A 23610-nucleotide genomic window follows, 5' to 3' on the forward strand; every position below is an offset into this window, starting at 1 on the left:
GCTGTTTAAATAGCTTAAACCAATGATAATACATCAAAATCAAGCGTTTATAAGGCAAATAGTTTCCTGGTGTTTCTTATAGATTAGGTTTATAGCCATAACACCCGATATCAAGTATATACGTGTCTGCTGAAGGAAGGGACAATACAGGGACTGTCGCCTGGATTTTAATATGTAGAGGTCACACACAAAGGAACAGTGCTCTGATACAGTCCAACAATAACAATATCGACGGGCCTATCATGGTATGGATAGGTGTCCGTCGAGTCAAACTGCCTGTCATAATCCCCAAGTCACGTGCATTTTCCCGTTTTATTTTAATGCTCTGGAAAGTATAACTTTTTCACGTGTTTTTCTCCGTGATACGGAAGGTCTCCCAGCGATATGAGTGTCGTGTCCCTTGCACCATGAAACTGACCGGTAAATCTCCAGTGGGAGCCTGCGCATTGGCTGCCATCGGAGTCTACCGCCATGGTGGATGTGTTACGTCACAGCCCGAGAGCACGGATGTATGTGTGTGTGTGTGTGTGTGTGTATGTGTGTGTGTGTGTGTGTGTGTGTGTGTGTGTGTGTGTGTGTGTGTGTGTGTGTGTGTGTGTGTGTGTGTGTGCGAGTGTAGTGATTGTGTATGTGTCGGTGTGTCCGCTTCAGATGGGTGAGAATGTGGATGATCGAAAAGGTGGAACAAGTAAGGAAACGAACCGGGGAAGATTCAAAGTCGAGGGAGACCACTCAAAAGACTCCGACGCGACCGTAACGCAGGGAGAATTGCGCGACGGGTTTCGTACTTCGCTCAAAGTGTTGTCTACCGGTGCGTTGTGAGCTCGTGGTGGCGTGTTGGTAGAAAAAAAAAAATCCTCGGGATGCACTCCCGCTTTCCTCGCGCTGGCCCGGGAATCACGCGCCATTGAGGAGCGATACTGTGCATGCGCCCTGGTCGCTCGCCTCGCTCGGACGATAAGAACAGCGGCGTGGCGTCGGCCTCCATTTGCGAATTCGTGTTTAGGCTCGAAGAATCCACCGAGGCCTGCGGACTCACTCGACGGCACGCAACAGTTGGGATTTGCTGTAATTATATTAGTCGTCGGAAGAGCAGCAGCGGGTATATACGAGCCATTGAGAGGTAGGTGTTGCTGAAACACCCCAACTTTTTTAACTTGCCAGGCCTTTGCAGCGAGGAGCCCTTCTGTGTCCGTGTGTGTGTTTCTCGCAGAAGAGGTGCTTGTTTAACAACTTGAATTCCCGGCGAGGCATTGTTTTATTTTTTTTACCCAGAGCAAAGTTGCTAAACGGGCTGGAATGGAGCACGTCGTTGTGTTGTATAGCCCGGTACAGCCGAAGCACGGATAAAAAAAAAAGTCAACTTAACACCTTTCTTTAGTCGGTTCCGTTTCGTGTGACACAATATAGCAGGACGACGTCCACACAAGGGAGCGTGTCACTCCTTAGGCGAGTCGCTTTGATCACATGCAATATGGCAACAGTGTAACTAGTAGGCCCACTAATTGTTGCAAGTTCGCATGTTATTGTTACAACAAGGGCGGTGTTTTTTCAACGCACGACCTTGGACACATCACTATGTGTTGTTTTTGTTTGTAGTCATGTGTGATTGTGTTATGGATCCGTGTTGTTTTTTTTTGAGGTGTCGCTATGATGTTAATTGTATTAGGGGAGAGAAGCACATAGCCGAGTTGGTTCGAGGGTTATTAGGGAAGAGATGAGCTACTGGTCGGTGGATATTAATTTTAATAATTGTCATGAAAGCAAATCGACTCTTTATTGTAACAATGGCGTCTGTTATGCTTGGTGTCCACATTGTCCACATTCTTTAATTATGAGTATATGCACACACTGAGTACTTTCCAAATTAATGTTTATTAGTTCAAATGTGTGTTTGATTTGGTCTTCTGACACATACTAACCCATATATCGAGCTTTAGCAATGAACAGATCATTCAACAACCTAGCAACATTGGTTTCATATATATATACATACACACACTATTACAGGGCAAAAACAATAACCCCATGATGCATGCCAGAAAGCTCATTAGAGTTTTTACCTAAATACTACTCTTACTGTTCCAGTAAGTAAACTCATTGGTAATAGAGTAACACTCAACTAACCCTAATGGCAAAACCTCACAAGAGCATTGTCCACATTTCTCTTGGAGGTATCAGTAGTCAAGCATTGTTATGATAGCCTGTCGATTTCACAAGATGGCACTCTCAGCTATTCTGTCAATCTTCATTTACAAAGTGTGTTTAACTTTTATATAATATTAAACCATGTAAGAACGGAGACCAAAATTAACTTCAGCTGGATAGTATGATGTATGACATTTCATTCAAACAATGTGTTGCTCGGGCTTATTTAAGTATACAGCATAAAGAACATGCTACAACTAGCTCCAAAGAAAAAGGGTTCTATAAATGTATATAACATTGTTACCCTTTTAGACCAAACTGTATTAACATAAATTTAGTGTGAAATTGCACGTGTGTGATAATGCATATGTTTCAGTTTGAAAGAAATCCTTTATTTTCTCTCTCCCCCCGCCCCCCACCCCCAACAGATGTTAGATAAAGTTGAACTGCTGTAGCGGACATCCAGGCCCACCTGTTACCCCTAAAGCCCCCACTGTGGACGGTTGTCCCCGGAACTCTCTTCATGATGGACCTGCAGTCTGCCGTGTCAGTCCAGGTGGGTGACGACAGCAAGGAGCCAGCTGTCACCCTCACCGCACCCTCTCTACCTGAGCCGCTCAGTTTAAAACCCTGCCTCTTTAACTCAGAGCTTGTGGAGAGCCATGCTGTATCTGTGACCAACACAGACTCCATGCCAACCCTTCCTTCCTCGCCTGCTGAGGCATGCCTTGCCAAGCTAGCTACGACCTCACCCACCACCTCCACCGCGGGAGGCACCGTCGTGGACAAAAGCCCTACTACCTCAGACATCGCCTCGGCTTCGGACTCCCTCGCAAGCACCGGGACGAGTTTGGCCGAAACAACAACACCGTCAACAACAACAACAATAGTAATGGCGGCGGCAGTAGAGTCTTCGCCGCCTCCTGCCTTCGTGGCTCTGAGCGTCGACCCGTTCCAAAAGGGCCACTCTCCCGCCGTGCTGAAATTCAAGGGGATCAGCGTCACCCTGGAGAACAACAGCGTGTGGAAGCAGTTCCACTCCTACGGCACCGAGATGATCCTCACCAAGAGCGGCCGGCGCATGTTCCCGTACTGCCGGTACCGGCTGTCGGGCCTCAACCCCAGCCAGCGCTACAGCCTGGTGCTGTCCATCGTCCCCGCCGACCAGCACAAGTACCGCTGGAACACCAAGAAGTGGGAGGTGATCGGAGCCGCCGAGTACCAAGCCCAGGGACTGATCCGCGCCTTCCCCCACCAGAACTCCCCCTGCCTGGGCTCGGAGTGGATGAACACCCTGGTGTCCTTCTACAAGCTGAAGCTGACCAACAACATGAGCGACCAGGAGGGACACATGATACTGCACTCCATGCACCGCTACATTCCCCGGCTGCACGTCATACCGGTTCTGGACGGGGACGGGCCCACGGCGGACCAGCCCGTGATCAAGGGGCCTGAGAGCATGACGTTCACCTTTCCCCAGACGGAGTTTGTCACCGTGACCACGTATCAGAACCCCTGGATCATACAATTAAAAATTAATCACAATCCCTTCGCCAAGGGCTTCCGGGAGGAGGGCATCCATCCCCGCCTGTGCAAGCCCAAGTTGGGGGACTCTCTGGGGACGAAAGAGGCCCAATCGCCGGTCACGAAACCGGCTGAGGATGACGACGGCGGAGCCATGGAGATCAGCCTTGAGACGACGCCCGTCACCTGGTGAGTTTTGGTTTCACATTCACGTGTGAGGAAACAGTGTGGTTGTTGTTGTTGCTCCATTTTCACTGCTCAGACCTAAGGAAGGTGTTAAATAGGACACAACGAAGATGTAATGTTTACCAAATATGAAAAACGTACATGTACAGTAATCTCTATGGACGCATATCTGCTTATGAATGCAGAATCTGCGTTTAGGTCCTGGTGAGATTTTTGGTATCAGAAGTGTTCTGGGTTCCATCTGTACTCCTTGTAAAGGGATCGCATGTGCAGTGACCATGCCTGTCTTGTACATTTTGAGACTGAAGGGGGGCCCGTTGTACTCTTTTGTACATTGCTTTTGACAAAAAAAAATTGTGTTTCAATGCATACATTTTTGTCACTGTTTTTTTATGATGCAGGCCCTTGTGGCTCATAATGCAGCTCCCGTAAAGTTACAATGGGAACCATTTATACATCTTTTGCTTTTCAAAAAAAGGGTTGTTTTGAAAATCCGTTTGACAACATTCCACTACAAGGTTTAGTAATGTTGCATACTGCCCAAAATAATGACCTTGGTTGTTTATATCATGTACTAAGATATTTATTGAACATAATTAACAGTCTTATTATTCCATACTTATTTTTTCATCACTAGTAACAACAATACAAAAATTAAATAGAAATTACTTTCTCAAAATGGTAATCTTATAATAAGAAAAACCTTAAAATCGTCCCACAGGGTCGGTATTAGTACTCTGTAATAACGTTACGTTTCCTTTGGATCAAATGTTCAATTACACAGCAGCAAAAGGCAGCTTCGTCATCAGGATCCAACTGCCATTCTGGACTATGTTAGCCCATCAATAATAAACTCAATCCAGCATCAGCTAGTTGGTTAGCTGCTACAGAAACCCCCGGACTCCACTGCTAAGCAGAAAGCAGGCCTGTGTTTTAGCCTTGTTTAGCCTTTTCTAGCTAGCGGGGATTTCTGCGTTAGGGTAGGTGAACTGGGCTTGCCTGGGTCGAGATGGAGCCTGACAATTCACATTGATTTTCCATCCCCAGCTAACTTCGCTAATAAATTAGCATTCATTTAGCATTCATCTTTTAGCGTGAATCCCCATCTAAACCGGTTGGTCGACTCAGAATTCATTACTCTTGTACTATTTGTAAGAAACATTAGATTGGGTTTTAATCAATGCTATGCCCCGCTAGGGAAGGTAATAAGGAAAAGAGGGCGTTGATAAAGTGAGGACTATGGGCATTGCGGCATTGCAGAGCGATATTGTGTCTGCCTGTGTGTGTGTGTGTGTGTGTGCGTGTGTGTGTGTGTGTCAGACACAAACACACGCACGTGCGCGCGCGTGTGTTTGTGTTTGTCAAATCCCATCGTGCGAGCGTCTGTGTGGGTTTGTCACACCCAAACCCGCTCTCGCGTGTCTCGGCGTCTCAGACCCAAACGCGTGCGTCCCACTCTGTGTGTGACGCCAGTCTCCTCACACTAATAAGACGTTCGTTCTCATTGGCTCACAGCACCCTCACGCCCACCCTCCCGACCCCTCCCCGCGATACACCCGAGCCCCACGCAGAGCAGCCCGAGGCGGCCAGGGGTCAGGACCTCGTCGTCCCCGAGGAGGCCGTGGAGGTGGTCCCCGCAGAGAGGAGCACCCCCGCCCAGACCCCGAGCCCCACCGGGCCCCTGAAGCGGCCCCGCGGCCGGCCCCGCAAGAGGCTCAGCCTGGGCATGTCCCCGGCAGAGCCGCGGGCCCCGGCGGCGGCGGCGGCGGCGGCCCCTGGCCCGTTGCACGTCGTGGAGACACGGTCGTCCAAAGCGCCGGCCGTGCCGGAGGACTCGGACGAGGACTACACGGCCACGCCTGCCAGCTTCAAGAAGAAGAAGAGGCCCAACAAGAAGTGGGGCAACTCCCGGGGCCGGGCGGACGGGAGGTCCGGCGGGGCCGCGGCCGCCGGCCCGGCGGTGGCGGGCCCCGCCCAGCCGGAGAGCGACGACGTGGAGGGCCTGCTGTTTGTGTCGTTCACCTCCAAGGTAAGACACCCATGGCCATGTCTGCTCAAGGGGAGGGGGTGTCTGTTGAACAAGGCACTCGCTCACAAAGACCCTCAAAGGATGGCCGTTTGAAACCTATTCCTGAGATCGTTCTTTCCCATTGTGGCCTTAACGTGAGGTCTTTTGTTGTTGTTGTTGTTATGTTTTGTTTGTGTTTTCTTTTTGTTGTTCAATGTTTTGTGTTTGTCCCCTCGGCAACAGGAGGCTCTTGGGCTCCACCTGGGCGAGCGGGGAGCAGGGAACGACAGGACTTCCTCAGCCCAGGATTCTCCCGTGTCTTTAAGGGCCACGTTGGATCCAACCGGTGCGTCACATTGAACATATCTTCGACGCCTTCATGTTCTCTGTCCTTGTTCATAATGTGGAGATGAATTAACTGATAGTGTATCGGTTAAATAATGTGTTTGATAAGAAACTGAAGTTGGATTAGCTAGATGCATTGGTCTGATCTCCGTGATGAAGTGAAACGAGATCACTCAAATGAAGTGTAGGTCATTGATTAATGACCTCGTCATAGATTAACTCCCATTGTAGCGCGGGGCGTCTAATGTGAAAGAAAACTCATGTCACCACTAGCACCATGTGCCTGTTCAACAGGGTACTACCATAGTGGAAAAGGTTTTATGGCTGGAAGTAGCAGACTGCCTGAGAGTTTCAGACGTTTGAGAAATGTATACATTTTTGTATACAACAAAACCGTAAGATTTTGAGACCCAAGTAAAACCCTTTTTCTATTTTTTTAGTTAAATAGAGGATTTGCGATCCCAGTGTTATCCTCCTGCGACCGAATCCAATCATAGGAATAGATAGAAATATTGAGAGATATAGATCATCTATATCTGTCCCAATTGCGTAACAGGAGAGACTAGCTGACCGAACTCAGTGGACAAACGCAGAGGTCACGAACACAGACCGCCCTCTAGCCGCACCTCAAATTCGAGTGTAAGATGTGTTTTATAACAACAATGGTGTTTGTTGTAATTTAATGATAATGCAGAGTCGACTCCCCAGCCCTGATCCATGTTAATGCATTAATACTATAAATTAACGAAACGTAAGAAGTAAAAATGATTGGTTCTTCGTTCCCGTCAAACACCACAACATAAAAATGTAATGTTTGTCCAACCATGTTCAGATGTTGCTTGTTCAGATGCTGATGTGGTCATGTTCAATCAGACCGTCCGCATTTTTCCCCACGTGGTTAGTTTCCTCTGAAGTGGGGCTTAAGTTGAACTGCCTGGACACCTTCTAAAGCCATTGATTTGAATCCTCTAGGAGGTCACCTGCCCCTCCCCCGCTCTGACATGCCCGGACTGGGCAACACCACCCCCATCTCCCCCACAGGTGAGTCTCCATGCCCCATTTACATCACAACGGCCAGCCTGAGCACACATCAACATTTAAATCTTTTTACAAACTGAAACCCCAATAAAATGGCCTCAGCGCCAGCCCTTTTCACTACATGTTTTATTATTATTGAAAAGCTCTACCATCTGTGTCTAAGAAAGGATACACACTGGGCATGAATAGAGATAAAAAATACTTGACCTTCATCCAAATGATACTTTTATAATATAATTCTTAATTGGCGGATGGTTAATATTATCCTCCTGTTATCTCGTTTTTTGCGTCATCCAGAAAAATCCAAACTGCCGGTATTCTCCAGTTCACGAGCGACGGCATATCTTTCATTTTTGGCCGTTAGTCTACAGCTGGTGCGCCTCTTAATATTTTAATGACACTCATCGTGATTAAATTACCCAGCTCTTCACCCAGCCCCGCAGACGCTAAACCCAAACAGAAGGCAGTGAAGTTCTGAGTGCGTTCAAGTCCTACTTGATTCACTGAACACTATAAAAGGGCTAACCGTGTAGCACTCGAGCCCCTCACGCCACCGTAGCGGAGGGGGGGGGAGGGGCCAGTGGTAGTAGTGGTGTAGCAGCAGCAGTAGTTGTGGGGGCAACGGCTTGTACCGAATGCTAACGCTAGCATCTGCTCCGGTTCGTCAGTTGGCGGAGCCGCGTTTGTGTCGCGGACGGGGAAGACTAGCGACCTGACGAAGATCAAGGGCTGGAGGGACAAGTTCATCGAGCGCGGCAAAGAGTCCTCCGTTCAGCAAGATGGTAGGTACCTTTTTTTACCAGGTTCCTCATGTTCTCAAACGAGTGGAGCTTCGACTGTTCCTCATTGCTAATGAATGAGCTGGTGGTGCTCACCAGGCAGAGCGCTTAACGATATAGGCTCAGCCCTGAACGCAGCGCCCCCGGTTTGATCCTGCCCGTGGTCATTTAGTGCATGTCCCCATCCCCCATCCCATCCTCTCTATTCCACTCTATTATCAAGCGTACAGCTGTTTAACAAACTCCCCTCGCTACACCTCTTCCCCTTTCATCCCGCCCCCCCCCTCCTCCCCCAACAGGCTCTCAGAAGGACCTGTCGGCCTTCTGCAGCAACATGCTGGACGAGTACCTGGAGAACGAGGCGCAGCAGATCAGCGAGCGGGCCGCCGCCTTCTCCGCCAGCCCCGAGGCGCTGGTGGCGTACCAGCTCCCCGAGAAGAGCTCCAGCTACGTGAAGACGCTGGACAGCGTGCTGAAGCACCGCAGCCCGGCGGCGGCGGCGGCGGTGGTGGTAGCGACACCCAAGGCTCCCGTGCGGGCCAACCGACCATGTCCCCTCTCCATGAAGCCCCTCCTCTACTCGGTGCTCACCTCGCCGGCTCCTCCTCTCAAGATGGACCGACCGGCGGCCCCCAAGGCCAAGTCGCCCAGGCCCAAGCCGGCGACGCCCAAAGCGGGTCCGGACTCGGCCAAGAGCCTGGTGGCTCAGGCCGGGGTGAAGGCCTTGCCCATCTCCCTGTGGTTCCCGGCGGATAAAACCTCCCCGGCTCCCGCCTCTCAGGGGTAAGAGCTCCCGTTTCCGTCGTCCGTATGCCTTTATTTTTCTCCTCCTGTGTACGACAACGCCACACCACGAGACGCGATCCCACGGAGATCTCGAGACCCCGTGTCGTCGGGGCACCCAAAAAAAAAAAAAAAAACCGACCCATTAAAAAAAGGAGAGTGCGACCCGGCCCTCGCAGTCCTTCTTACAGCGTCGGCCTCCCTGTACACGACTTCTCATCAGCCGCTCGGATCGAGGAGCTCCGGTTAACAATGTAGGTCGCGCTCGTTTGTTCCCCCCCCCCCCAGATCCCAGGCGAGCAGCAGCAGCAGAGCGGGGCCGGCTCAGAGGGCGGGGCCCAGCTGGGGCCAGCTGCAGGCCAACCTGCAGGGCAAGGGCCTGTCCAAGGTGCAGCTCCGCATGCTGGGCATGGAGGAGGCGCTGGAGCACCAGGGCGTGGGCCGCACCAGCCTCACCGCCGAGAGGCTGGACTTCGCCCTGTCGGCGCTGCTGACCGCCACGGTAACGATGCTTGCGTTGAGTTTAGAAAGAGGGCCTTTTGGGCGGGACGCTTGCATCGGTGTCTCAGTTGTTTAATGCGATTTTTAAAAAAATATATATATTTTACTTGAATTCTTGAGAACAATGCCGACACCGTCCACCATTCTACCAAGTAATACCATCAGAATTGCGCTGACAACCAATAAAATCAAGCTTTCAGAATGAATGTGTGTTAGGTCAAATGTGTGTTTTGATTGGGTCTTCTGACACATGTCAACACATATTTAGCTATAGCAATGAACGGTTTCAACAACCAAGAAAACTTGGTTTCATATATATCTACACCAGTGGCGGCTGGTGGTTTTTAAAGTGAGGGAGGAAGGACTGTGCGCTTGGTTGCCATTGACCTGCTTGCACTGTTGGTGTATGGTGGTATAAGAATGTGAGACTCAAGTTGTTTCAGGGTGTTTTGGTGAACTACAAAATAGTAGGGAGGGATAGTTATGTGAATAAAACTGATACAAAGTCACCAATGGCATCACTGTAATTTGAAAGCTGGTGGGCAGCATGTCTTTGAAATGGGCTACAAGGGCAGAAGGAAAGGATGCAAAGCCCATTAGTCAAATCAGGCCTTCTCTTGATTTGTAAAAGTAAATAAAAATCTGGGCCTATTTTTGCCCTCAATGACTGAAGTTATTGGTTGTAATTTAGATATGTTTATTTTCAGCTACAATTGTTTTAAGAAAAGACTCAAGACCAAAAGTGATGCCATTTAAAATGCATCATGCTCTGAATCATTCACCCTTTCCACAATATCAAACAGAACGGTCAGAGTAACAAACTAGTAAAAGAACGAGAACATTATTTCAAACAACCTGATCTATAGGCATGGTGCCTAGCAAGGAAAGTCGCATAGCAGCACCAACGTGAGCTTGACACTTGTCGTGGCGTTTGGTTGCCCAATCAAGATTTTTCACATCAGTGAAACCATGAACAGCCCACGTTGGAGATTTGCCATTATTCATTAGCAAACAGGGCCAGCAGTACAGTCGATTGCTAGTAATACTACCAGTAAGCCAACAGTACCTAGCAAACCATGTAGCACCCACAACACTGACATTGCCATTACATTTGGTGATCTCGATTTTGCGAAGTGGTCTACCTTTTTCTTTGGTCGCTAACTTAGCACTGTAACCCAATGAATGGAATGCTTTGTAATTAAACATGAACAATGTCCTCTTTTTCCAATGTTCCAACATTGTACACTTTATTCGCAAATGTTAGAATCTCGTTATCCTTCAGATGATTTCACCAGCTTTGCGTCTCTTAGACTGAGCGGCAATGCAGGCAGAGCGGGTTTTTTATCGACAGCGTTGCCAGATTGGACAGATTTCCCGCCCAATGAAGATTTTTCCAGCCTAACGTGGTTAAAAGTAGCCCAATTGGGTGGGAAATCTGCCCAATCTGGCAACACTGCTCACCAGCCAGGGATCCTGCTTATTGGTTCATAGCGCAGGGCGAATAGATTTTTGCGCCAATCAGACGCCTTAAGGTCACACCCACTCAGAGGAGGACTTTCCTCCTCTCTCCCATTGAAACCCATGTTATTCACCGGCCGCCAGTACTTTCGGGGAAATGAATGGGAGTCAACGGAGGCTGAGGGAGGACCTTCCTCCCTGAAGTAATTGTCAATCGGCGATTGGGGTTGCTAATGTCCCTTTACCCAGGGAAACGAACATTATACATTCAAAGGCATTAAGGTAGTCATATTTAAGGGCATTAATTCATTACAGTAGTCTGGGCAATCTACACTTTATATTCTCAACAATGTTAGAGAGGATCTTCCTCCCTCTCCTCAATGGAGAAGCCTCCGCTGATCTACACACTATAACAGGGAAAAAACATCAACCTCTCGCGCTGCATGTCAGAGAGCACATTTCAGTATTAAATTGTTCTGAAATCTGTGATTCCTGGGACAAGTTGTTTTTTATTAGACACTTGCAATTTTGATGGCATTGCTTTGATGTTTCTTAACCCCACTTATACGCCACTTCAGATAAGACTAAATGTAAATCATGATAACGCGTCCAATTAACCAGACACACAAATACACAGGACCAACCACAACCACTCCCGCTCATAGCCCTCCCTCCCTCCAGATGAAACACAAGCAGCCGTCGCACGCGGCCCAGTACACCTCGGCCCCAGGCCCTGCCTGCGGCCAGGTGTACTGCCGGCTGGGTTGCGTGTGCTCCAGCCTGGCCCGTATCAACCGGGGCCCGCTCCACTGTCGCCGGCCAGACTGCATGCTGGGCTGCGACTGTTTCAAACGCAAGATCGTCAAGCAGCTCCTGGGAAGCGAGGACGAGAAGCCACCGGAGAGCCAGTCCAACCCTCTATACGGTAAGCTCCTTCGCTCGCCAAGGTGTGGCGTGTTTTCAGTCCAACCCTTTTATACGGTTAGCTCCTTTGCTAGTGTTTGTTTTTGGCTGCCTACCAGGGCTGAAAGATTAATCGAAATCAAACCGACATGTTTTCTTTTTTTTGCATTTTGACAGCTTCCAATGTTGTGTTGGTCATACTATAGAATGATGTATTGATTGTTTAGTGAATAATATAGAATATAAAGGAACTTAAAAAAAAAACTGAAACGTAGGTTAACCTAAACCAATAGTAGTTGTTGCACTGTAGAAAGGGGAATTCCTTTTTTATATCCACCGATATGTTTGTGTCGGCTTCCCTCTTTTGGTGTGTAATTAAATTGTGGAAATGCATACTTTTGGAAGAAGTGGTGGTGGGACGAACGCTCTCACCTTCCTCCTTGTGGCTCTGCTGTTGCAGCGGTGAAGAGCCTCCAGCACGAGGTACAGCCCAGCCCCGGGGCCCACTGGGACCGCATCTGGCACAAGGAGCTGGCCCTGCCCGACCCGGAGCCCCTCTACGCTCCCAAGAGCCTGGACAGCATGTGCTACACCTCAAGGCGCCCCGTTTACCAACAAGTCCAACCGGTAAGAGAACGACCCCAGAGAGCCATGGGGGCACTCAACGCCGTTCAAGTCCCCGTTGACTCCCGTCGACTCCATCTTACTCTAGCTCGGCCAGGAAGTGCCCCTCACCCTTTTGGATTTTAGTCTGTTTTATGCTAGCTTTGGGCGGCTAGCTATGCTAGCTAAGGGGCTGTTAATCTATTTAAATGGTCCCAATTTCTCTAGATGTTAGATTGAATCTAATCTGGATATTTATGAAATGAGGGTACTCGTCCATCATAAGTAATATTTAGTAGAATAAATTTAGAAATGTATGTGTGTTCAAATGTATACCCTTGTTTTCAATGTTTTATTTATATTGGGGGGTGAACGGGATGTGTATTCGTAATGAACGGACAGTGTCCCCGGGGCACAAGTCAGTACACACTGCGAACCGATCAAAACATCCGTTATAGTAGCTTACCTACTAATTTACTAGTTTACTTACTAGTTATCTACTAGTAAGTAAGTTAGTAAGTAGATTACTGATTTAATCAAAAAGGGATTGACCTGCGGTACACTATTCCTTCCCACACACTTTTTTTTTCCCACTACCCAACAAAAGAACACACACATTTACGTGTTAGAAAGGTTTTCTCTTGCACTAACAACAGACGGTTGAGCGACTAGAGCTACCTCACTGTAACGACTGTTTATGGCGACTGGGAGATCGAAGGCCAAATCAACACTTTGATTCCATGTTGATAAGACTTGTCTCAAGAATAGTTTAACTATTTCACCACTATTATTTGTTGATAAATTAATGTATAACTGGTTTTTCTCCCTCCTCACACACTATTTTAGATACAGGAAAAGGACAAGGACCCAGTGTATAAGTACCTGGAGAGCTTGATGACCTGCGCTCGTATCCGGGAGTTCAGACCCTCCATGAAAGACCCCTCCAAAGACACCAATTCTCCCAAGGCCCCAGTGGTCCTGAAGGGCCCGGCTGCTGCCCCGGTGCTCCTGCCACAGCCCAAGAAGGCCTACGTCCCGGCTAGAAAGTTCCCAAACATCATATTGACTTTTAAAAACACAGGTAATGTCCAAAATGCACCGGATCAAACTAGCTCATAATGTGGAGTAAAAGCAGAAGGTTTTTATTGGCCTCGTTTTTTTTTTTTTATCCCAGTGTGTATCCATATATACATATTCTTATTCTCCCACTGAAAACCTCACCCCTCCCCTTCCTGCTATGCCCTCCCAGGGAAGAACTGCACCGTAGACAACGACTCCCTGGACGCCCAGCAGATAGAGATCCTGTCCGAGTGCCACTGGGACGACGACCGCAAGCTGATCCTGGGGGCCCTGTGTCAACGCATGAAGCGCGGCAACCTGGCCACCCCCTTCTGCGCCGGGCCGTACCACGTCTCCCTCATCACCAAGATCCTCCGGCCCATGGCTAAGGGCTCCACCATCAGCTACAAGGTAGACATCCACCCATTAAACTGAACCACGCGAGTTGATTTTGTAATGGCTCGTTGGAATAAAGCTAATCAACATCACATCTGGTGGCGAAATAGAGGGCCTGTTTTGTTTAGAAAACATATTATTCAAAATGATCTCATCTGTTGTTTGTCGACTAAAACAAAATGCATAATGCGAACCGTCGATTGGTAAATGAGAGGTTTCAGAATTGGTCTGTGCCCAATTGTTTTTGGCAAACATGTGGCACTTTGTCCCTTATTTAAATAAAATAACCAAACCCTTTCCCTTCCCCAGATGCGCATCTGTAGGCTGAAGGCCTCCAGTGAGGATGAGGAAGATGTGGACGACACCTCGGACGAGGAAGAGGTCGACGAGAACGACTCTGATGACGGGGAAATTCACAGCAGCGGCAAGGAGCAGGAAGAGGAGGAGGAGGAGGAGGAGAAGCAGGCGTCGAGAGAGAAGGCCGAGATGGGGGATCCCTTCTCCCCAGAGACGGAGCAGATGGGTGTGACTCCCTTCCTGAGCCGCGTGTTGCCCGCCGGGATTCTCCAGGCCAGGAGGAAGCCAGCGGGGAGCAACGCCGTGGGGCTAGTCCAGGTCAGGCACCGACGGGGCTGGGATGGGGGGGTTGGTGGGGTGGGTCAGGCGGATTTGGGTCCATTAATGGGTTCCCACAGAGGGCATCAGTAGGATGTTTCATTTAGAGCATGCAGTTGGAGGGATGATTGTATTTGTGACCACACCAACGCCGTCGGGCATTCTGCACTATAGACGCACACGATTTTTGTTATTTTCTGATGGCAGGCGTGATGATATAAGGACGTGTTTTGTTGTAGACAGTTTTTGCCGGCATGTTGCTTCACCCTGTTTCTTTTATTAGTCAACGAAAAAATAACCTAAAATCTTAACGAGTAGCAGTGCCTCTAAACCCTGTGTGGCCACGGTGTTCAAGTTCAAACGTTAAACCGAACCACATGTTGTTCCCGTACAGGTGAACGGCAAATCCTACCCTCAGGCGTGTCTGATGCTGGGCCAAGTGGGGTCGCTGCATCCGGCCAATCGCCTCGCAGCATACGTCACGGGCCGCCTCTCCGGCGCCATCCAGCCCCAGAAGACCCGGGTCCCCCCAACCCAGAAGACCCCCAGTCCGAGAAGACCCCCTCGACCCGCTCCAGTTGTGAAGGAGGAGCCGAAGACTAAAGCCAAAGCAGGTAGGCTCCTGGGTCCCTTGTGTCTCGGGCCCCTTGTGCTGTGGCACTGCCAAGGGGTCTTGGCACTTAATGTACGCACTTTTTGTATGTTGTGTTTAGTTATAGTACTTTATGTAGCATCATATCATAGCTATCTATGTTGAATACGGTGAATGGGTTAACCTAGCGGTTGTTAGTGCTTTTCACTTGGTTCTATGAGCGTTGTACCGACAGCGATATATGGTTTCACTTTCTTGTGACAAATGTACTGATTGTAAGTCGCTTTGGATAAAACCGTCTGCTCAATGCCCTAAATGTAAATGTCAATGCCTTGGAAAGAGCTAGGAGGCAGACTCGGCCAAACGAAAAGGATAATTTCACACGCATATTTATTTACAGCGCTCACACAGAATAAATGTATGACTGAGTACCTTTTTCAGAATTGGCAAAATACATCACATGAACACAACTGAGGAGCGTACCACATGGACTGAGGCTCGTGGGGACATCATCACTGCGTAGACCCCTCTTGGCCGGCAGCCGACTTGAGGGAGTTTGTTTACTCCCTACATACGACCTAAACCATTGGTCTTACTCCAGGGGAGTTTACAAACTGGAACTAGCAACATGTAAATCGTGGCCTTTATGTTAGCGGTGGGTACACATGTTCCCATACGACAATATCATTAAAATAGGAGTGTTATTTGTCACGAAGCAAACGTGTAGTTATCGCCCAATAAACACATTAAGCAATGCATAACGGTTGTAGGTCACCCCTCCAATTGCGATCCACTTGGACTATTCCCGGTGGCTTCACCCTCTCTACAGACGATGAACCGTTGGGCTATTTTGCATCTGTTGTCCACGGCCCAATGTAAACAGGCCAGACGCAACGAAAGGAACTATAAACACAAGAACTAAAACAACTATACACACATCTTTGTACAATTCAAAAGATAAAATGACCTAATACACATAAAACATATGCTTAAAGTATAACCAACAAATGGAAATAAAACACAGTCAACATATACGAAAAGTATAGCAAACAAATGGAAAAAACTAAATTAACAAAATAAACCAGCCAAAATAAAATGAAAGAAAGAAAGCAGCATGGGGCAGGGAATGGTACACATATGACCGTCACCAGGTAATCCCGAGTAGTAGAGTAGTGTGTGTCAATGTGAACGAAGTATTGAAGCCGTTGTTGTTGTCCTCATCTCTCCGGTTCCCTTAGCTGCGGAGAGCGACGGCGGACCCCCCGCGCCCCCTTCCGCGCCCCGTCCCGTCACCACCTTCAGGACCCGCGGGCTGGGCTCCACGGCGCCCCCCTGCAGCACCTCCTTCTCCTCGCCCGTGTCCATCACCGTGTCGCGCTCCCTCAAGGAGCCCAGCTTCCTGGCCGAGAGGGGCACCTACTCCTTCCGGATCTGCCCGCCCGCCGCCAACCAGGGCCCCACGGGGGCCAGCGGCCCCGCCCGCCACCCGGCCGGGGTCTCCCTCCCCGGGGGGTTCACCCTCATCCAGCTGCCCAAACACGGAGCCAACGGGGCCCTCGCGCTCCCGGTGGACCCGGACCGGTTCCCGTCCGCCGCGGGCCGCGGGGAAGCCCCGGTGAAGACGGAGGTCTGCTCCGATGCCGTCGCCCCCGGTGACAACGCAGACGTCAAGGTCCACGCCGCCGCCGAAGACCAATCGGGCGCCACCGTGCTTGAGGCCGGCTCCTCCCCCCCCAAGCTGGAGTGCGACGAGAAGATGCAGTCGGGCGACAGCGACGACTCTCTGAGGAACGAACCGAAGACGGAGGACAAACCGCCAGAGGACGAAGAGTCGGAGGAAGGGACTTCGGACTCGGACCGCAAGGAGGTCGGAGATTTGAGTGTAAGAAAATCGTAGTCCTGATTTTCTTTGTCTAAATTGTTTTGCCTCTCTAGGGCCGTGATCTCTACGAGATCACGGATGAAGTTTAGGTAAGGACTTCACCACCGATACATGAAGAGATGCTCATTAGAAATCCTTTTTTTAAATTGTAGATTCTTCCTGAAACCCAGTAGACCTATAGCTGGTTAACTAATTGTGTACTTAGTTGACACCACATTTACATTACAAACGTTCTGATTTTCTACAGTACGCCTGAAATTTTCAAACTGCATACGCCTGTATAACTGGTTCACAATGAAACAAGCGTCAAGTTATGATTCCCCTAATTAAGGGGTAAAAGAATTGCTGGTGTTGCATAAAACAAAAGCAATTGTTGAATCATTGTTCGCCTCAGAAGACCAATGTTTGAAGATGTCTAAACCCGGAGCTCTGTGCTCATTCCTCCAGGAGGAAGGTGGCTTGGTGGACGTGGAGACGGTGGAAGATGTGTCGGTGGACGTGGAGACGGTGGAAGACATGACGCAGACCATCGATGAGCTGAGGAAGTCCGTCAGCGCCTCGTCCCGTAGTTTATGGTAGGGATGTGCAATTAATCAAATTCTGATTGCAATTTCGATTATTAGGTCAAACGATCTCCAAAATAAAATAATCAACAGCTGGTGTTATTATACATATTTATATATTATTTTCAATCTTAACTTTTCCTACCTTTTCAAACAATTTGTGTTGTTTATTTTTAAGGCGATTTTTCAAAGTTCTCTTCTCAGAGTTTTTCTTCTTTTAGAAATGCTGAATAAATGCACCATGTTTTCAACCTCAAAAATAACCATTTGAATGATCGTGTTTTCAATTTGTTTTTCCATAATCGAGCAGCCCTAGTTAATGGTAAACACTAGTGTGACTGGGTGTGTGTTTGTGTGTGAGCTGTAGTGCCTGGGACATGGAGAACAGTGCAGTGGCAAAACTACTCTTACTGTGTTTCCTTCTAGGGATTCTAGCGAGGAATCGGGATCCTCAATGGACTCGAAATCAAAGGTAAGGGCGTTTTTTCGATCCATGGTTGTCGGTCTTATGTAGTTCACTCCCTTTATTTTAAAGCCTCAAATATCTTGTGTTGTCTTTTTATGGCTCTTTCATACCACCAAAAGGTTAATACAAGTCGACTGGGATTCACCATATAAAGTAATGAACAAGTGTACTTGTCAGGGCAAGATACACCATAAACATGGGACCATAAAACATTGTAATATGTCTTATCGCCTGCCTTTATCCCTACGGCTGGGCTGGACTCAAGCACAGCTGGCATTGCTGTCCTTGAGTTGGTAGTGGCTACTTGTATTTCCTTTTCAAGTCCTTGTTATTGGACTGGTTTGGTTTATCCCCCCCCCCCTTGCCCGCCTCCAAACGCTGCCTTCATACCCTGATCTTACAGTGACTGGGAAGCCTTAAAGGGGTAGTTCGAAATTTTGGACACAGGGCCTGATTCCCAAGTTAGCCTCGGTGTTCTTTATCATTGGAGACAGTTTTCAACACATTTCATTCAGTCCTTCTATTTGCAGAGTTCGCTCGTGCTAGGCTAGCGCATGGCAACGGGCAATGCTAGCCTGATAATTAAACAGTGTTACCCACTCCACAGTACACCCGAGGTAAATCAATTATAACGCCAGAATATAGATGTAAATGTCTGTGTTGATAGAATAATGTTAGAAATAAAACTAACCTCGCATCGCATGAATCATCGCATTTTGAGGGACTACTTTCTCAGCAGCAGCGGATTTAACCTAGGTATCAGTCCGCCGCTGCTGTAGCCTGCTACCAGGAATATAACACTGTTGCTGAGACACAGCAAGTCCCTCAAAATGCAATGCAAGGTTGGTTTTATTTCCAACATTATTCTATCAACACAGACATTTACATCGACCGTTATAGTTGATTTGCCTCGGGTGTACTGTGGAGTGGGTAAGACTGTTTTATTAGCAGGCTGGTATTGCCCGTTGCCGTGCGCTAGCCTAGCACGAGCGAACTCTGCAACTAGAAGGACTGAATGAAATGTGTTAAACTGTCTCCAATGATAAAGAACACCGAGGCTAACTTGGGAATCAGGCCCTGTGTCCAAAACTCCGAACTACCCCTTTAACACCCGTAATTCTAGCCGCCCGCCTGTGATCTGATCAGCCCACGAGCCCTCTGAGCGCGGTGGCCACAGGCTATCGTATCACTCGCCTTCCACCGGTTGCCTTCACTGATTATCATTTACAAGCGGCCCTCGGGCGTCTCGTTCGTAGTCCCCGGAGCTCGCACGGTGTGTCTCGTCTAATCATGTCACCGCCGCCCACTCCCCGCCCCAGCCCGCTCAGCCCCCGGCGTTTGCGGTGGAGGAAGAGGAGGAAGAGGAGGAGACGGAGGAGGAGCCTCCGGACCTGGCCATGGGCCACAGGAGGAGGCAGCACAAGGTGCTGGAGAGGCTGAGGCGCATGGAACAGCGCGACCTCTTCATCAAGCTGCAGACCCTCCTCCGCACCGACCCCAAAGCGCCCAAGCTCCGCCTCCTCTCGCAGGTATGTCACTAAACGGGGGCGCAAGAAATGGTGGATTCACGTAAGCGTGGTGATTGCTATCTTCTATGATTCAAATTTAGAATGTATATATTTTTTATACACTTTTTTCTTTCTTTAGTCCTAGGTTTTCCTTTGTGTGTTTACATTATTGATATTAGTTTCTTAAAATAGAACGACATGATCTTTTGCACCTTTCACTCTGCTATCATCATGTCATAATTAGCACACAGTAGACTGGATAAGGTCCTATAATTAGCACTCCTATGTACTAACCAAGAATAAATCTGAAATCGGGAATTGCTTTAATAAAGGTAATTTATAAAAATTATTGACGGAAACGGGGCAAATGTGTAGTTGGTTATGTGTTCCACTCTCAATGGGAAATGTGTTTTGTTCAAACTCCCAATGTTGGCCTATATTGAGGCTTTGATGAGCAAGATGCCTCTGCATTCACTGGAAGTCTCTTCAGATTACTGTTGACTGTTTACTGACCTACTGTACTTGAGTGGTTATGGCTGCACTGACTTTGTTTTGCAATGCTAGATAATATGCTGAGAATGCCCTACTTTATGTGTTTCAGGCTCAAAGTGAGATCAAAACCCTTGTGGAGACATCCAAGGCTCTGGAAAAGCAGAAGAAGAAGCTGTGTGAGATGCAAAAGCTCTACGTCAGGAGGATTTCCTGTTTGGCTGGTATGAACGTTTATTCTTGCATCCGTGTTCGTTTCCACAAATAACCAGCAGAATAGTGAAGGGGATCAAATGTTCCTTACTTACAAGTGAGGATTTGTTATTCAAGAAAACCAACAATGACACTCACGAAACACGATATCTCCCCTCAACAGGAAAGCCTGAAGACCTCATCAGACGCAAGCTGAAAGAGGTCTACGAACGCAAGCAGCTCAACGGTCAAAAGAAGGGCCCCTTCCCTCTTAACAAATCGCCCCAACTCGGTGGGCAAGGCCTGGCCCCGCCCCATATGAGGCCTCAAGCCCCGGCCGCGGGCCCGCCTCCAGCCCCTTCCCACACCACTCCCCAGCCCCCACGCCCCAGGGTCCCGGTGCCCATTGCCCCGTTCCCGTCCGTGGCGACCCCTCCTCGCTGGCAACCTAAGGACCTGCCTCAAGGGCCCCCGGGGCAAAGGGCAAGGGACCAGGTCACCGGCCCCCACGCCCGTGAGAAGAAGCCCAAAGAGAAATCCCCCCCGAAGGGTGCACTTGTGGCGATTGCCCCGGAGCCCTCCGACGGCCCGGAAATGACTCTTCCACTGATCCGCACCAAGACGGGCCGGATCATTCTCCCGTCCTCTCTGAAACCACGTGAGTTTTCGTCCCACCGTACGGTTTTATCATAACTAAAGGCTTAGTTATGGTTGTGCGTCGACGCAATGTGAGGGGGTTTACGGACCTGTCACGTCCCTGCGGACCCTCCTGCGTCCTGACGCGCGCCTCCCACAAATGTTAACCCTGCGTCAAGGCGACGCAGCAGCGAGGGCTGATTGGTCCGCTCACTAAAACCCATCGCCGACACACACCGAAACGGGTTCTTGACTGCGTCGAAATGGCGTTGCGTTGACGTGTAGCCATAACTGAACCTTTTATTTGCTGCATTTTTAAATATACGTTTGACTGACTCGTTGCTTGCCTTCTCTCCTGACAGTGGGGCAGGGATTTTACACAATCACAATCATGGAACCAGACAAGGAGAAAGCGAGTGGCATCGAGCCGGGGGAGGTGGTCGTACCGACCCCCTCGGACCCGAACGCGTCCACAGACCAAGCCTCCAAGCAGGACGGCGAGACCGGAGAGGAAGAGCCCACCACGTCCTCCCCCGCGGGGGACGAGGCCACCGCGCCGCCGAAGCCCGTGTTGCTGGGGTCTAGGAAGTCCATGTCCCCGCTGGTGGAGATTGCCCGGCTCAACAAGTCCATCAGCACCTCGTCGGCCAGCCAGTCACTGCTGCTGCGGAACGACAGCGGCGCCAGCGAGAGCAACGGCACGTCCCGCCTGAGCTTCAGCCCCTGCAGCCTGGTGTACGTCCCGCTGGTGCAGGACCCCGCCAAGGCAGAGCCCAACCAGGACGGGAGCCTGGGAGCCGGGGAGGCCGGTCCGTCGGTACCGCGCCGTGGCCGGGGAAGACCTCGGAAGCACCCCCTGGTCCCAACGGCCAATCGGACCGCGGACGACGCGGCCTTGGACGAGTCCATGGAGGCAGGAAGCCCGGACAAAACGGAGGAAGAGGGGGACGGCCCGGTTCTTGTCAAAAGGGGCAGAGGGCGGCCTCCGAAGAAACGCAACCTCGGGGAAAGCGACCGGTCCGGAGGCAGTCCCCCCGCGAAGGCAAAGGAGGCTACGCCGAAGAGCCAGGGCCGGGGCAGACCCACAAGGGAGGTGTGGAAGAGTCCCGACAAGGCCAGGTCCACACAGACGGTCTGTAGCCCAGACATGGACCAGGAGGGGAGGACGGGCAGCGGCAAGCGGCCCCTTACCCGCGGGGCTCTTGGGAAAGACTTCCCCAGTGCCAAGCGGAGGTCTTGGATAGACGTGGAGAAGGAACTTGGACTGGATTAGCCTGGTTTCTACGGTGGTGGTGGTGTTGTTGTTGTTGTTTTGGTACGGTCTCTATGCAAGCGGACGGACATGTGAGGCTACTCGCGAGGTGGTGCTTCCCATCCCGCTGAAACCCGACCCCCTTTTCTAGACCCTCATTGCTCTCATTACCCAGCATGCAGCTCACTCGTTCAACTTGAGTGTTTCCGTCGACTCAAATCACAGGCAACCATGAAGACATGAACAAAAACACTTCCAAGAGGTGCCTGTAGGTGATGGTACTGTTTTCATGTTGGGTCTCAAACGTCAATGCTTTTTGTCCCATTTGACATTTGTCGTTTTGCGTTCAGACACTGGATTCAGTAACGTGTTGGTAAAGTAACGTGTTACGGAAACATATAGTCCCATATTGGGGTGCAAAACACTGGTTTCTCCCAATCTATCAAAGGTGAATCTACAGCTGTTTATATCTATCTATATGTTGTTTCCGCATGATATTTTGGTCGTCGTTGTTTTTTTCATTGCATTGTGTTGGTCGAGGGAACATAATGAGTTATCTGAATTACAGTAATGAGATTTAAGGTCAAGAACTGTCTTGAAAACGTCTTGGACGGTACTTGCACACCACTAAACGGTCACAAACAAGCAGACTTTGTGTTACCATTTATTATTTTTAACAGCATCTTGTAATTTTGTTGGGCTTCTGTTTTTGAGGGGGCGGGGGGGGGGGGGGGGTGTGCATTATTCCTCCATATGATTTTTGATTTACCAATCATGAATAATGGTAGCAGCACTTTATTTGATTAGTTGAAGCATCCCGTAATCGCTAACGGCTAGGCAGTCTACTGTTTTGTCTCCAACCCCTCCAGCCTCTCTTCCCCATGTTATTAAGAATTTTAGGACGTTATAGCTTCAGATAGATGTGTAATGCTTTATTATTAATCATGAAATATTTTTCTGCTGAAACCCTAACGTCTGGCAATGCATCTAAATGAACACTGTTCTCAACGTGTGTGTGTGTGTGTGTATGACCAATTATTTGTACAAAGAAACATTATTTTCCATTTTAGTGGTATCAACTTAATTTTTTTTCTTTTTCTTTCCGTTTTTGAATAATTATTTTTCATGCACTCCGGAGTTGGTGACAATATTATGCGGCCTTGGAAATAAATAAAATGAATGTTTATTTTGAATTACAGCTTAACAATGAGGTCTGCGTCAAAGTGTTTGTTTCAGCGATCGCGGCAGATGTTGATTGGGTGAAAACAAGATGTGTGTGTAAGCCGTTGCTCAAAGTTAAAGTGGGGGTCGCCAACATCTTGAGTTGGGAAGTGGGTCAGGGGCCAAACATGTTGGGAATGACTGCTATATGTACTTAACATGGTCGTACATTTCCAGCCAAAATGCAACAATCGTTTGCAAGTAGAAGTATTCTCAAGCTGTCCTCGGGGTGGTTATGTAAGTTAACGCAGGCATACACTTTCAAATGATTCCATTCTATCAGTGTAACGATCGATTTCACATTTGGACGTAAATTATGTACATTTGTAGCGTATACATTGTCCCCATGCTTCGCCAAGTAGGCTAAGACTGGCGCGGAAACAGGTCACGTCATAAATACGATATACAAACTATCCACATAATATGTCATCTGCCAGTGTTGGTGAATGCCAGAGGAAAGGAT

The 23610-nt window shown here is 49.1% G+C and overlaps 1 protein-coding gene across 2 annotated transcripts; it reads left to right on the plus strand.

Moving 5' to 3' along the window:
- The first annotated feature begins 576 nt into the window (after positions 1-576).
- On the plus strand, positions 577-23127 carry mgab (MAX dimerization protein MGA b). Of its 2 annotated transcripts, none has more exons than XM_079753747.1 (21): positions 577-688; positions 2577-3861; positions 5374-5887; positions 6110-6212; positions 7184-7252; positions 7918-8031; positions 8328-8811; positions 9100-9313; positions 11452-11695; positions 12134-12300; positions 13123-13357; positions 13526-13746; positions 14041-14346; positions 14741-14960; positions 16177-16820; positions 17268-17395; positions 17810-17855; positions 19169-19378; positions 19959-20070; positions 20223-20696; positions 21037-23127. In XM_079753747.1, exons 2-21 carry the CDS (start codon positions 2672-2674, stop codon positions 21945-21947), a joined length of 6606 nt encoding a protein of 2201 aa, XP_079609873.1. In that variant the 5' UTR covers positions 577-688; positions 2577-2671; the 3' UTR covers positions 21948-23127. The 2 variants fall into 2 exon arrangements, with proteins under 2 accessions (XP_079609873.1, XP_079609872.1); XM_079753746.1 differs by having other exon boundaries at positions 614-1123.
- The last annotated feature ends 483 nt before the right edge of the window (positions 23128-23610 follow it).

The sequence above is a fragment of the Pollachius pollachius genome (genome assembly GCF_949987615.1).
Source record: "Pollachius pollachius genome assembly, chromosome: 16".
NCBI classification, from domain to species: domain Eukaryota; kingdom Metazoa; phylum Chordata; class Actinopteri; order Gadiformes; family Gadidae; genus Pollachius; species Pollachius pollachius.